The 15,362-nt window shown below is 53.6% G+C and overlaps 1 protein-coding gene across 1 annotated transcript in view; it reads right to left on the bottom strand.

Annotated features, from left to right (window-relative positions):
• Positions 1 to 1,844: 1,844 nt before the first annotated feature.
• The window catches only part of LOC142302826 (uncharacterized), a 93,303-nt gene continuing 79,785 nt past the window's right edge, over positions 1,845 to 15,362 (bottom strand). Inside the window, exon 14 of the mRNA XM_075343936.1 lies at positions 1,845 to 2,113. Coding sequence (XP_075200051.1) covers positions 1,845 to 2,113 — 269 coding nt within the window. The remainder of the gene's footprint in view (positions 2,114 to 15,362) is intronic.

Raw genomic sequence — 15,362 nt, forward strand, 5'->3', positions numbered from 1 at the left:
ATACCTACTACTACTGCTGCTGCAATTGTCCACACCGGCCATTCCTACATTACCAGCCACCACTGCTGCAGCAACTACCCATTCCGGACGCCGCTGCTGCAGCAACTACCCATTCCGGACGCCGCTGCTGCAGCAACTACCCATTCCGGACGCCGCTGCTGCAGCAACTACCCATTCCGGACGCCGCTGCTGCAGCAACTACCCATTCCGGACGCCGCTGCTGCAGCAGCAACTACCCATTCCGGACGCTGCTGCTGCTGCAGCAGCAACTACCCATTCCGGACGCTGCTGCTGCTGCAGCAGCAACTACCCATTCCGGACGCTGCTGCTGCTGCAGCAGCAACTACCCATTCCGGACGCTGCTGCTGCTGCAGCAGCAACTACCCATTCCGGACGCTGCTGCTGCTGCAGCAACTACCCATTCCGGACGCTGCTGCTGCTGCAGCAACTACCCATTCCGGACGCTGCTGCTGCTGCAGCAACTACCCATTCCGGACGCTGCTGCTGCTGCAGCAACTACCCATTCCGGACGCTGCTGCTGCTGCAGCAACTACCCATTCCGGACGCTGCTGCTGCAGCAACTACCCATTCCGGACGCTGCTGCTGCAGCAACTACCCATTCCGGACGCTGCTGCTGCAGCAACTACCCATTCCGGACGCTGCTGCTGCTGCAGCAACTACCCATTCCGGACGCTGCTGCTGCTGCAGCAACTACCCATTCCGGACGCTGCTGCTGCTGCAACTACCCATTCCGGACGCTGCTGCTGCAACTACCCATTTCGGACGCTGCTGCTGCAACTACCCATTTCGGACGCTGCTGCTGCAACTACCCATTTCGGACGCTGCTGCTGCAACTACCCATTTCGGACGCTGCTGCTGCAACTACCCATTTCGGACGCTGCTGCAACTACCCATTTTGGACGCTGCTGCAACTACCTGTTTCGGTTGAACCTACGATACCGGCTGCTGCTCTAACTCTCAGAGACTACTGGTGTATATACCTGTGGTGACAGCTGCCGGGGCACAGTGATCCCCTGGCGCTGCCCTTGTCTGCTACCTACCAGTGTTTTAGCCTATTTCTACCTCCAGTGGCTTTAGCGAGACTCGGTAGGTGTTCAGGCTTGTTCCTCCAGGCCAGCGATCGATGCCTTTGGTCCAGGGGATCCACTTTTCCCTTGCTCGCCCTTCGAGCATTGCAAAAACTTTATGTGGGGTTAATCAGAATCCCTGTAACTGATGGCAGCCATGTGCTGACTACGATGTAACATGAGTGAAACATGCCCAATTATAGGAGGGTGTTAACACTTATGCAACAACAATATTTTAGTTTTATGTTTATTTACCCACTCGAAATTTGTTTCTCAATCATTTTCCACTTTTAATGTTGCCCATAATGTGTACAAAAAGTTCTCAAAATGATGTGGGGTATATTTTACATAAGAAAATCCTGACATTTCAACAGGGGCGTGTAAACTTTATACATCCACTGTTTATAATCAGAATCAAACACACAGTAGTTCTGGAAATGCACAAATCCTTCATGTAATGCTTCCAAAAATCATACAATCATCTCCATATACGTGTTCCTACATCCCACCAGGATTTATAAAGTCACCTACAATAATAAGATATCATTCAGCAATGGAGGACTTCTAACTATCCTTTCCCTGTATTACTAGGATTCCCTGAGAAATCCATCCATCCAGGAGCCCCCGTAACAGAGCCCCCGTAACAGAGCCCCCGTAACAGAGCCCCCGTAACAGAGCCCCCGTAACAGAGCCCCCGTAACAGAGCCCCCGTAACAGAGCCCCCGTAACAGAGCCCCCGTCGTGCCCTACAAGTGTCTACATTCTTTTTAGCTTCTTAATGGTGGAGGGATTGTGTTTCTCCAGAGCCTGATAGAAGAAGTCCTTGTCGTCAGTGTCCCAGGATCCCACGTATCTGTAGATCTCCCTCATCTGATCCCGGGGGCTGCTTCTGCTGAGGATATCGTCATAGGCGTGATTACTTATTAGTTTATGCTGCTTGAGATCATCTAAAACTTCTACTACCGAAGAGATGTCGTCAATGAGCTCTTTCCTGCGTCTGTCCACAAAGTGTTCGTTGGTTCCTCCTGTAATGAAAAATGTCCTAGGTTAAAATAAAGAACCATCTGAAAAGCTGATGTCACGAATATACATTACACTGTGTGCAGAATTATTAGGCAAATGAGTATTTTGAGCACATGATACTTTTTATACATGTCGTCCTACTCCACACTGTATAGGCTGAGAGCCAACTACCAATTAAGTAAATCAGGTGATGTGCATCTCTGTAATGAGGAGGGGTGCGGTGTAATGACATCAACACCCTATATAAGGTGTGCGCAATTATTAGGCAACTTCCTTTCATTTGGCAAAATGGGTCAGAAGAGAGATGTGACAGGCTCTGAAAAGTCCATATTGTGAGATGTCTTGTAGAGGGCTGCAGCAGTCTTGAAATTGGCAAACTTTTGAAGCGTGATCACCGAACAATCAAGCGTTTCATGGCAAATAGCCAACAGGGTCGCAAGAAGCGTGTTGGGCAAAAAAGGCGCAAAATAACTGCCCATGAATTGAGGAAAATCAAGCGTGAAGCTGCCAAGATGCCATTTGCCACCAGTTTGGCCATATTTCAGAGCTGCAACATTACTGGAGCTGCTGCCTCTGGGTCTTGCAACAGCAAGGAGAGACCGGACAAGCTGGACACTGGGGATATAAGGAGGAGGAAAAAGTGGGGAAAGAATCTTACTGGACAACATTAAGCAAGGGGGAGGAGAGCTAGGATGGGACAGGATTAACCCCATCAATGCTGGTCACAGCAGTCAAATGCACCCAGTTAAAGGACTGGAGTGCCCATAAAAAGCACAAGGTGTGCCATACTCAGGGACATGGCCAAGGTAAGGAAGGCTGAAAAACCACCACCTCTGAATAAGAAACATAAGATAAAACCTCAAGACTGGGCCAAGAAATATCTGAAGACTGATTTTTCACAGGTTTTATGGACTGATGAAATGAGAGTGACTCTTGATGGGCCAGAGGCTGGATCAGTAAAGGGCAGAGAGCTCCACTCCGACTCAGACGCCAGCAAGGTGGAGGTGGGGTTCTGGTATGGGCTGGTATCATCAAAGATCAACTTGTGGGACCTTTTCGGGTTGAGGATGGAGTGAAGCTCAATTCCCAGACCTACTGCCAGTTTCTGGAAGACAACTTCTTCAAGCAGTGGTACAGGAATAAGTCGGTATCGTTCAGGAAACACCTAGGTTACTTACCGGTAGCCGGTTTTTCCAGAACCCATGACAGCACCATGTGAGAGAGGGATCCGCCCAGCGAGGACAGGAAACCATTTTGAAATAAAAGGGCGGTACCTCTCCCCTTCGTCAGTTGATTACCGAGAATTGAGAGGACCTCCAACAATCGTTAGAACTTAACTCTATCACCAACTATAACACACACATGCACACCCAGAATAGTGCACACTAAGGGTGAAAAGGGAGGGATTATATGAGTGCTGTCACGGGTTCTGGAAAAACCGGCTACCGGTAAGTAACCTAGGTGTTTTCACCTCACCCATGACAGCACCACGTGAGAGATTTCCAGAGAATAATGTATTAGGGAGGGACCAACGTCTCACCCTTCTACAAAACGAGATATCAGCCGAGGAGGATAGATCCAACCGATAGTGACGGAAGAAAAGGAGAATGTGAAGACCAGGTAGAGGTCCCACAAATCCGGTCAATAGATACCTGCGTCTTCTCAGCCCCGGAGGGCGACACCGCAGCGGTGGAATGGGTCCTTATGCCCTCAGGGAAGGCAGCCCCACTAGATGTGTAGGCTAAGCAATGGCCTCCCTAATCCACCTAGAGATAGTGCAGTTTTACACCCACAGACCTTTCCTACTACCGAGAGGGCTGTGAAAAAGGACTGTTTTCCCCCCCACTATGTGTCACTGAGATGTACAGAAGCAGGGCCCTATGAACCTCCAACGAATGAATCTGTTTTACCCCTGTATTTGTAGGATGGCCGCAAAAGGAGGGAGGATTATCCCCTGCGTGCTATGGAATCGAGAGGCGAGCATTGGGAGAAAAGGTCCTATTAACACCTGACCCGGCCTATTGTTGAACAACTGAGCGTAGGGCTGTACTACCGATAAGGCGTGTAAGCACTAATTCTGCGAGCGAACGTCAAGGCCCGGGCAAAATTGTTTCCAATGTCAGCAACGTCAGGGAGAAATTTTTTTTTTTTTTTTTTTGGCAATAGGTTCAAAGGGAGGACTCGTGAGGGCGTCCAACCCCAATTTGATCCCCCGGTGGAACTGTTAGGCATGAACTCACAAACCCAAGAACCTTGAACCCACCGGTTTGCTGCCAGTTTTCCAATGTATAAGGTTCCTAGGGCAGAACAGGAACCCCTAGAGTGTACACTGAGAATCCTAGAGCAACCCCGTCTGCAAGAATGCCAATTTGCATGGAATAGGAACTCATACCCAAGGGACCATTTGCAAAGAAGGGGAACTTTTGCCACCCTCTCCCATAGAGTGTAGTGGGAACCGGTTTATGGCTCTTCAGCAAGGAAGAGACCGGGTCAGAGGAGAACCCTTGCGCATCAGCAACAACCTCTCAAGTTCTAAGCTGTGAAATGAAAAAAACCCTTTTCCTGCACGAGGAACACAGGTTACTGCACTAACAGGTACGGAATCCCCGGCAGAACCCCAGGATCCGGGACAGACAATGTCCTCAGGAGAGAGAGCCATTGCCCCTTGGGCCAGAAGGGGGCGAGGGGAAGGACCCTCACCCGAGCTTCCCCGAGCTCTTGCAGAACCATCGAGAGCATGACAACAGGGGGGAGGGCAGAGGCCATTCCGAAGGTCCATGGAATGGAAGTGCATTAACCGCAAGGGCTGGACTGCTGGGATCATGGAAGAAGAGGTCTATATGCAAGTTTAGCCTGGAGGAAACCGGTCCCTCCGTGGTATTCTCCACAGAGCCACTACCATTGAAAAGAACCGCGGATTCAGGGATCATTCCCCTTGCCCACAAGCTTACACATCCAAGGCCACAACCTTACCACGAGACCACGGAACGAACATTGGCATTTAGAATCCGGTGAAGTGTAGAGCCGAGGGGGATTCTGTCCCACCCAGTAAAGACCGTAAGATGCCAGAATGAGGGATGGGGATCATGCCCCCCAGGGTGTCAGGAAGGAGACGGTAGACTGAGTGACCGACAGCAACCGAACGTGCTGACCCTGGAGGGGGGGCAAAGGGAATTTAGTGCTCGTTCTTCAGACCCTAGCGTCAGGAGGCGTGAGGGCTGTGCTGCTTCCTGCGCTGACCACCAGCCCAGGGATATCTGCACCTGGAGGCGAGCATCCCCAGCCGTACCGGCTGGCAGCAGCAGTGACCACTTTCAGATGCCAAGGTAGCCAGGAACCCCACAGACAGGTTGCCTATGGATGTCCACCAAAAGCAGGGAAGTCTTGACTGTCAAGGAGAGAATGACGTCCCCTTCGAAATATCTTCCTAAGGGTTTTCCTTTTCTGTTTTCTTTTTTTGTTTGGCAGACAGGATTTGCTATAGGAGAGCCCTGGAGTGGAACAGGCCCCATGGAGCCGCCGGTAAGCACAATATCATAGTGCCCCGTGTGAGGTAAATCCGGAGAGATGACGATAAATCATGATATTCAAGTATGTCAGGAAGCCCTCTCCTGGTGTCAACCCCCCTTTCCTTCACACAACTGGTTTAGCAACAAATCCCATGGCCATGTCCTGTGATATGGAAATGAGGTGGTGTGGGAACAATGGACACAGGATGACTCCCTGCCGTCACCCTGTAACAAGAGTTGTATCTCATTAGCAAGGCTATGGAAATAGCCAGACAGAACGACTCCAGTAAAAAATGGTTCATATCTCGCAAGCCATATTTCCGATAAATATGGCAACCATAAAAATGGTGTCTCTGCATGCGGACGATGCCGGCACACCCTTTTTATGGGAGCAGGACATGGGGAAATGCCCCAGGCGTGATATCAGCCAATGGGGAACTGGCAGACAGGTCATGAGTCCCCTCGTTCTGTGGCTAAATTCATAGCTGTCACAATGAGAGCATTGGCGTCCGCCTACGACGCTCCCAGGCAAAGTTATGGCCCATATTCCATGTTGGGATATTGTCCATAACTCAAGCCAGGGGTGGAGCAGTGCTCCCTGTGAGGTCACGAAGGTAGGAGGAGACCTGGATTTGCCCAGGTTGATAACCCTACTTCGGCCATTTTCCAGTGTTCTTCTGCTCGGGGGCCTGGTTGGGAAAGACCTGTGAGGGAGTTCCTGGAAACCTGGTCTACAGCGCCCCCCTGTGGCCAGACGCAACAAGGTAACTGCTGGAACTGTGTATGCCTGTTTGTAACCCATGCTTTGATTGTAACTGTACTCTGACATAACTGTATATTCTGTAGATTCCCTATTGTATATATTGTAGTTCTAGTGTGCTTTAGGCTGATTAAATTATATAATTAATCTTGGGCTGTTCTGTTATCTCGATCTTGAATCCCACGTCTGTGTGTTCGGCTAATAGTTACCGTAAATCGGTTGGTGGCAGCGAATTGTGCCAAGGATTATTGTGGGGAGGCCAGTGAGATTCGGGGAGATTTTATATATTCCGCCCGCGGAGGTCGGGGGAATATATACCTTACTCTCACCGGGGACCCTTCAATAATCGGCATAAGTAGTATAGCGGCCTCCTTGCTTATGGTCGGGCAATTCCATAATTGGCCTGACTATAAGAGGGGCGCTAGAGAGCGCGTCACGTGCTCTGTCTGTCGGTCGGGAGGTATAAAGGAGGGGTGACCCCCACTTGTTACCCCCCGATTGTGACGTACTGGTAGCCAGCGCGGGGGATTTCTGAGTGACCCCCCCGGTGGTTTGTGACATATTGGTGGCATAGCGGTGGGATCGAGATAATAGTGTGTGTGAGTGTGAGACCCATACTCCCAGACACTAAAGACTGCCTGCAGCAGCTGTGGCTGCTGGGGTCTTCAGACTAGCTCAACACTAGAGTGTCAGAGTGCAGATACTGTAAGGTGTGTGGAGGCATCAGGTGTCAGTTCTGTGTCAGTGACCAAAAGTCTGCAAGAATGGCTGATGGCACCAGGAGCAGAGCTATGCAACTGGCCAATGCTAAGGCAGGAGCCGAAGAGAGGGAGGACGGTGCTGTGGACAGCAATGAGGAGGTTGCCCACGAGTCCTCCAGGAGCTCGACGCCAGAAAACCGTTCTGCCGAGGACATTGCGCAACCTGGCACTGCTGGACAAGATGAGGAGGAGCTCACCCAAGGTTCCTCAACGAGCCAGATGCCAGCCCTCCGCTCTGAAAGGGACAGTGAATCGCCTAGCTCTGCAGCGTGCCGCAGATCACCACGTGCCATTCCACCGAGCCTGGGAGGCTCGGATAGCCTTCTTCAAATGGCTATGGCCCTTCTCCAGGCTGGAGACCAGGAGGGCTACAAGGAACTCCTGGCAGAGCGCAGGGCAGAGCGGCACGCAGAGCGTGAGGCTGCGGAGCGAGAGCGGCAGGCAGCGCGTGAAGAGCGAGAGCGACAGGCAGACCGTGACTACCAGCTGCAGCTAGCTCAGCTCCGGCCCTCATCAGCCACATGTGACCTTCGAGACACCAAACTTCCAAAGGTCCGTGTTGAGGACTTCCCAGTGCTGGAGAAGGATGGAGACTTGGACTCTTTCTTGACTGCTTTTGAACGGACTTGCTTGCAGCACCATCTGAACAAGGACCAGTGGGCCAAATACCTGACCCCCCGTTTAAGGGGTAAGGCCCTGGATATCCTTGGTGACTTGCCTGCTGAGGCAGATCAGGGCTACGACACCATCAAGCGGGCCCTGATCCAACAGTACAACCTCACCCCGGAGTCCTACCGCAAGAAGTTCCGGAGCCTGCAAAAGGGACCAAAGGACTCCTGGGCTGACCACCGGCGGGCACTTGCCCGAGCTGCCGACCACTGGACCCAAGGCCTGCAGCTTTCCACCGGACCGGAGATCCTGGACTTGTTCATCACGGAGCAACTCTTGTGGAACTGCCCTGAGGATCTCCGCCAGTTCATCCGAGACCAGAAGCCAAAGGGGTCCACGGCTACAGCTGCCCTTGCCGATGACTACACCAACAACCGGGCCCCTGAGGCCAGGAGAGCGGCCACCAGCAGCACCTGGAGAGGGGGTAAGATGAATTCTGCGACTGCCCCACCTGCCCCTAGACTGCAGGGGGTGTCCCCCTCAACTCCCCTCTCCAGGCCCGTGGCAGAACCAAGACGGTGCCACCAGTGCAACCTACCTGGACACTTCAAGGCCATGTGCCCTCAGCGTCCCAAGGCCCCGGCTCCGTCCCCGTCCCAAGGGCCGCCCAAGGTGTATTGTGTGGGTGGGGGTGGTGGTAGGTCCCTGGACAGCTTCCAACCTGTCACCGTCGGCCGGTCTGTGACCATAGGACTGCGAGACAGCGCCTCGGAGGTGACTCTGGTGCGGCCTGAGATGGTGTCCCCCCAAGACTTGATCCCTGGAAAAACCCTCGCTGTCTCCGGGATTGGAGGCACTGACCCGGCGCTGCCTGTTGCTGACATTTATGTGGACTGGGGCGCAGGGCGAGGGGTGAGGGAGGTGGGGGTAACTGATCGGATCCCTGCAAACGTGCTACTTGGGACAGATTTGGGGCAGATAACCTCCCAGTTTGGGCCCCAACCAAGGGCTGAACCTTCAGCCCGTACTGACATGACTTCTAACAATGTTAATGTGTTATCTATGAATGATGTAAGGGAGGAGGGAGTGAACTCTGATATTTCTGCTTGCATAGACACCATAGACACACACTCAGCTGCAGCTGTGACAGGGGAGGGGGTCAGAGAAAGGTGTGACAATGCCTCTACAAGTAACCAGCCTGTGAGCTGGGATCTGTTGCCCTCTGCAGGGATAAGCAGAGAGCAGGGTGCTGCAGGGGGAGGACCAGTGTGTGGGGTGGGGGCTACCACAGCAAATGTGGGGTCCCCAGAGATTTCACAGCGGGGTTCTGTTGCTGCAGGAGGGGAACAGGCAGGTGAGATTGGGGCCGGTCCAGGAGCGGAAGTGCTCCCAGGTAAGATCTCGGTGCATGGTTCCCCCACAACCGGGGTGTCAGGAAGCCAGGTAGGTCTGCCTGAACCGGCGACTTGGTCAGGAACGGAGGAGGAGCAGGCACGACCCACGGTCGCAGCGGCTGTGGCCGCTGTCACCCGCAGTGGGAGTGCTGGGAGCCAAGGGGCCTCCCGGAGGTCCGATAGCTCTTCCCCTTCTGACCAAGTGGCAGCCGAGTCAGGTGGAGGCCAGGACACAGGTCCCGGGGGTACTGACTGAAGATGTGACAGTCTCGTCGATTCTGGCCACATCTAGTCAGGGGTTTCAGGCAGCGTTAGAAGCTGACGACAGCCTGAAAGCTCTTAAGGAGCAGGCGGCACAGCCTCCCTCGGACTCGGACCCGGAACGAGTGGTCTGGGACCAAGGACGGCTGTACCGGGCCACGGTCCAGCAGGGTTCACCGGAGGCGTGGCCCAGGGACCGACAGTTGGTGGTACCCTATCCGTTCCGGACGGAGTTGTTGCAGATCGCACATGAGATTCCGATGGCCGGACACCTAGGGATCGCTAAGACCAAGGCCAGGTTAAACCAGCATTTCTACTGGCCAAAAATGGGGGCCGATGTGGCTGCCTACTGCCGTTCGTGTGAAACCTGTCAGAGAGTGGGGAAGGCGGGGCCACACCCCAAAGCCCCACTAGTATCTCTGCCAATCATCGATGAGCCTTTCAGGAGGGTGGCTGTGGATCTGGTCGGCCCGCTGGCCATCCCCAGCAGCTCCGGGAAACGCTTCATACTGACGGTAGTGGACTATGCCACCCGGTACCCAGAAGCAGTGGCCTTGTCGTCCATTCGGGCTGACAAGGTGGCCACCGCATTGCTGGAGATTTTCTCCCGAGTGGGTTTTCCCCAGGAAATGCTCACTGACCGGGGGACCCAATTCATGTCCCAGCTGATGGAGGCCCTCTGTAAGCAAGTCCAGGTGCGACATCTGGTGGCCAGCCCGTACCATCCACAGACTAATGGCCTGTGCGAGCGGTTCAATGGCACCTTAAAGCAGATGCTTAAGATGTTGGTCGACTCCCATGGGCGTGACTGGGAGCGGTATCTCCCACACCTGTTATTTGCTTACCGGGAGGTTCCACAGGCCTCAACAGGATTCTCACCGTTTGAGCTCCTGTACGGGCGACGTGTGCGGGGCCCCCTGGCTCTGGTGAAAGAGGCTTGGGAAGGGGATTTGGCCACCCCTGGAGTGTCGGTTATCGAGTATGTCATGCGCTTCCGGGACAAAATGCAGGCCTTGACGCAACTGGTACACGACAATATGGCTCAAGCCCAGGCCGATCAGAAGCGTTGGTACGACCAGAACGCTTGTGAGAGGACCTACCAAGTGGGTCAAAAGGTGTGGGTACTGGTCCCCGTACCACAGGACAAGCTTCAGGCAGCCTGGGAAGGCCCATACCTCGTGTACCAGCAGCTCAACCCTGTGACGTACCTGGTCACCCTGGACCCTGCCCGTGGAAGGCGGAAGCCCTTCCATGTGAACATGATGAAGGCACATCATGAGCGGGAGGCATGTGCGCTCCCCGTGTGCAACCTGCCCGAGGAGGGAGAAGCGGAAACCCTCTTGGATATGCTAGCCCAGGTTAGGGCAGGCGGATCCATTGAGGATGTGGAGGTTGGCCACCAGCTCTTGGAGGACCAACGGTCCCAGCTGTGGGCCACCCTACACCCCTTCCGGGGGTTGTTTACCAACCAGCCCGGAAGGACTGACTTGGCTGTCCATCACGTGGACACTGGGGATCATCCCCCGATCCGGCGTTCAGCATATCGGGTCTCCCTGGAGGTGCAGCAACACATGCGCCAGGAGATTGACGAGATGCTGAAGCTGGGGGTGATCCAGGCATCCAACAGCGCTTGGGCCTCGCCTGTAGTCCTCGTCCCTAAGAAGGACCGAACCACTCGGTTCTGCGTGGACTACAGGGGGCTCAATGCGGTCACGGTCGCCGATGCGTACCCAATGCCACGCATCGATGACCTGCTCGATCAGTTGGCCGGGGCTCAGTACCTGACCATCATGGATCTGAGCCGGGGATATTGGCAGATCCCCCTGACTCGCAAGGCCAGGGAACGCTCTGCCTTTATTACCCCATTTGGACTGTACGAGTCCACGGTGATGCCATTCGGGATGAGGAATGCCCCTGCCACTTTCCAGCGGATGGTCAACACCCTGCTCAAGGGACTTGAAGGGTACGCGGCCGCGTACCTGGATGACATTGCCGTCTTCAGTCCCACCTGGGAGGACCACCTAGAGCATCTAGCACAGGTGCTCAGGCGGATCCACCGGGCAGGTTTGACCATCAAGCCGGGAAAGTGTCAGCTGGCCATGAGCGAGGTCCAGTACCTCGGTCACCGGGTAGGCGGGGGAACACTGAAGCCCGAGCCTGAGAAAGTGGAGGCCATCGCATCCTGGCCCACCCCCAGGACCAAGAAGCAGGTGATGTCCTTCTTGGGGACCGCTGGGTACTATAGGAGGTTTGTTCCATGCTATAGTAGCCTGGCAAAGCCCCTGACGGACCTCACCAAGAAGAAGCTGCCCTCTGCAGTCGATTGGACAATGGACTGCGAGACAGCCTTCCGGGCCCTAAAGGACGCCCTGTCCAGCCCGCCCGTGCTACAGGCAGCCGACTTCACGCGGCCGTTTGTAGTACAGACCGACGCCAGTGACTTCGGCCTCGGTGCGGTGCTCAGCCAGGTGGACTCTGCGAGCCAAGAGCACCCAGTCTTGTACCTGAGCAGGAAGCTGTTACCAAGGGAAGTTGCCTATTCCACGATGGAGAAGGAGTGCCTGGCCATAGTGTGGGCCCTGCAGCGTCTGCAACCCTATCTATACGGGCGCCACTTCATCGTGGAGACGGACCACAATCCCCTCAGCTGGTTGCACACCGTCTCTGGGACGAATGGGCGATTGTTGCGATGGAGCCTTGCGCTCCAGCAATACAACTTCACCATTCGCCACAAAAGGGGCCGTGACCACGGTAACGCAGACGGGCTGTCCCGACAAGGAGAGGTCGCGGACGGGCGCACGGGGGAACACCGGAGTGTGCTGCCCCCTAGCGCCCTCAAAAGGGGGGAGGTGTGAGGTAAATCCGGAGAGATGACGATAAATCATGATATTCAAGTATGTCAGGAAGCCCTCTCCTGGTGTCAACCCCCCTTTCCTTCACACAACTGGTTTAGCAACAAATCCCATGGCCATGTCCTGTGATATGGAAATGAGGTGGTGTGGGAACAATGGACACAGGATGACTCCCTGCCGTCACCCTGTAACAAGAGTTGTATCTCATTAGCAAGGCTATGGAAATAGCCAGACAGAACGACTCCAGTAAAAAATGGTTCATATCTCGCAAGCCATATTTCCGATAAATATGGCAACCATAAAAATGGTGTCTCTGCATGCGGACGATGCCGGCACACCCTTTTTATGGGAGCAGGACATGGGGAAATGCCCCAGGCGTGATATCAGCCAATGGGGAACTGGCAGACAGGTCATGAGTCCCCTCGTTCTGTGGCTAAATTCATAGCTGTCACAATGAGAGCATTGGCGTCCGCCTACGACGCTCCCAGGCAAAGTTATGGCCCATATTCCATGTTGGGATATTGTCCATAACTCAAGCCAGGGGTGGAGCAGTGCTGCCTGTGAGGTCACGAAGGTAGGAGGAGACCTGGATTTGCCCAGGTTGATAACCCTACTTCGGCCATTTTCCAGTGTTCTTCTGCTCGGGGGCCTGGTTGGGAAAGACCTGTGAGGGAGTTCCTGGAAACCTGGTCTACAGCGCCCCCCTGTGGCCAGACGCAACAAGGTAACTGCTGGAACTGTGTATGCCTGTTTGTAACCCATGCTTTGATTGTAACTGTACTCTGACATAACTGTATATTCTGTAGATTCCCTATTGTATATATTGTAGTTCTAGTGTGCTTTAGGCTGATTAAATTATATAATTAATCTTGGGCTGTTCTGTTATCTCGAGCTTGAATCCCACGTCTGTGTGTTCGGCTAATAGTTACCGTAAATCGGTTGGTGGCAGCGAATTGTGCCAAGGATTATTGTGGGGAGGCCAGTGAGATTCGGGGAGATTTTATATATTCCGCCCGCGGAGGTCGGGGGAATATATACCTTACTCTCACCGGGGACCCTTCAATAATCGGCATAAGTAGTATAGCGGCCTCCTTGCTTATGGTCGGGCAATTCCATAATTGGCCTGACTATAAGAGGGGCGCTAGAGAGCGCGTCACGTGCTCTGTCTGTCGGTCGGGAGGTATAAAGGAGGGGTGACCCCCACTTGTTACCCCCCGATTGTGACGTACTGGTAGCCAGCGCGGGGGATTTCTGAGTGACCCCCCCGGTGGTTTGTGACACCCCGCATGGATATAGCGTGTCTCAGAGACATGATGGCATGGCAGAGTGCCCCCAGGGCCTATTCCGACACTTTGAGTATCTACTCTGCTGGAACAAAAGGGATAACCTTTGGAAGGGCCGCTTGGCGTCGGATACGTTCTCCAACGCATCTTCCAGCTGTTTACCAAAAGGAGCAGATCGACATACGGCCCTGAACATAATTCATGCTTTGTTTGCAGGCATATGGGACAGTCCTTCAACCATAATGCCATTCCGGCCAGATTAGACAATCCTGCACAACGGGCTCCCAGCCTGATAGCATCGGCTGACGACTCTGCAAGAATGCCGCTGCTCCCTGCAGCAGTGGTAAGTTTAGAAAAAGATATACTCTCGAGGAGTTTTATCCCCCAGCTGATCTACAATAGTTTGTAGCCAGATCCTGAAAATCACGGGCCGTGCAGGGATTTGGCAATAGCCGGCTTCAGAATTCCTGCTGATGTTTCCCACAAGTGCGTGCATACAGGAGTGTGCATACGGGACCTGGAGAGTGAGTGCCGTAACTGACAGTAACAAGCCCCCACTGTTAGTGACAGCTGTGAAGACAGAGCTGTCACTGTGTACATGTCATTCTGTAGGCATTGACCCCCAACTTATGCTGTATGTCATAGGGGTGTTGTTGCCAACCGTGGAGGCTGCCGCTACTGAATTGTCACAAAGGAAGGGGCTGCTACCAACCATAGAGCAATACATTGTGAGGATTAGCTCAGGTAGGCCTGGGCAAGGTCACAGGACGACACAGTATCTTCATAAGCCGTTTATGAAAAACTTGTCATAAATGGCAAACATTAAACATAACAGGCCTCTCCTGGCTTAAGGCAAAAACATAGCACAACCTCATACTGTGGGCTTCCAGTCCAAGACGGTCTCTATTGATAGTGTGGCGCCTGTACACACTGGCTCCTACCAGCGAACAACACTTGCTGCAGCTCCTTCCAAGAACCCAGAGACACTCTGCAGACTCCTGTCTGTCTCTCCACTCAAGGAGAGCTTTGGTCCAGTAGCCACCGCACTAACCAGCCTGGCTGGCACACTACTTCCAGTCTAAACCCAGACTGAATTCCAGAACCCTGTGTTCAGCCTCCAAAAGGCTGATCCATCCAGAGCTCCCTGCTCTGCTCTCCCACTCTCCAGAACACACACTGCCAGTCTAAACCCAGACTGAATTCCATAGCCCCGTGTTCAGCCTCCACACAGGCTGATACACCCAGAGCTCCCTGCTCTGCTCTCCCACTCTGCAGAACACACACTGAGTCTCCTAAATCAGACTGCACACACCCACAGGTGGAGGTCTGTGATTCTGCAGACCTGCACAGCACACAGGCATTATTAAAAGGGAACCTGACCCTTATATGCAGAAACAAGCCTTTGTGGAACTACAAGTCCCATAGCAACCTCTTCAGTTTAATATCACAGCGACCTTCTCCACTGCGACATATAGCAACCATTTACCATATTGGTGGTCGCTACCTCACAACGTATACAAATTTGTAACTCGCATGCAGCAATCATAGTTACTTAGGTTGAAAAAAGACCTAGGTCCATCTAGTTCAACCTTCTAATCCATAGATCGAAGCAGAGACATTGCCATCTATGCCCCACACAAGGGGTCTCCGACACTCGGCCCGCAGGCCATATCGGCTCTCTGCACAGGGGACACTCCTTATGGATTTTAGGAGCCACCTAATGATGCAGATAACATTCAAGAAGATCACTCACCCACCACAGGAGATCAAGGGTACCGGTCCTGGAGGCTTCGTCGGAACACCCACAGGTCCCGCAGAAGTC

This window comes from Anomaloglossus baeobatrachus, chromosome 4 (assembly GCF_048569485.1).
Source record: "Anomaloglossus baeobatrachus isolate aAnoBae1 chromosome 4, aAnoBae1.hap1, whole genome shotgun sequence".
In the NCBI taxonomy this organism is placed as follows: Eukaryota; Metazoa; Chordata; class Amphibia; order Anura; family Aromobatidae; genus Anomaloglossus; species Anomaloglossus baeobatrachus.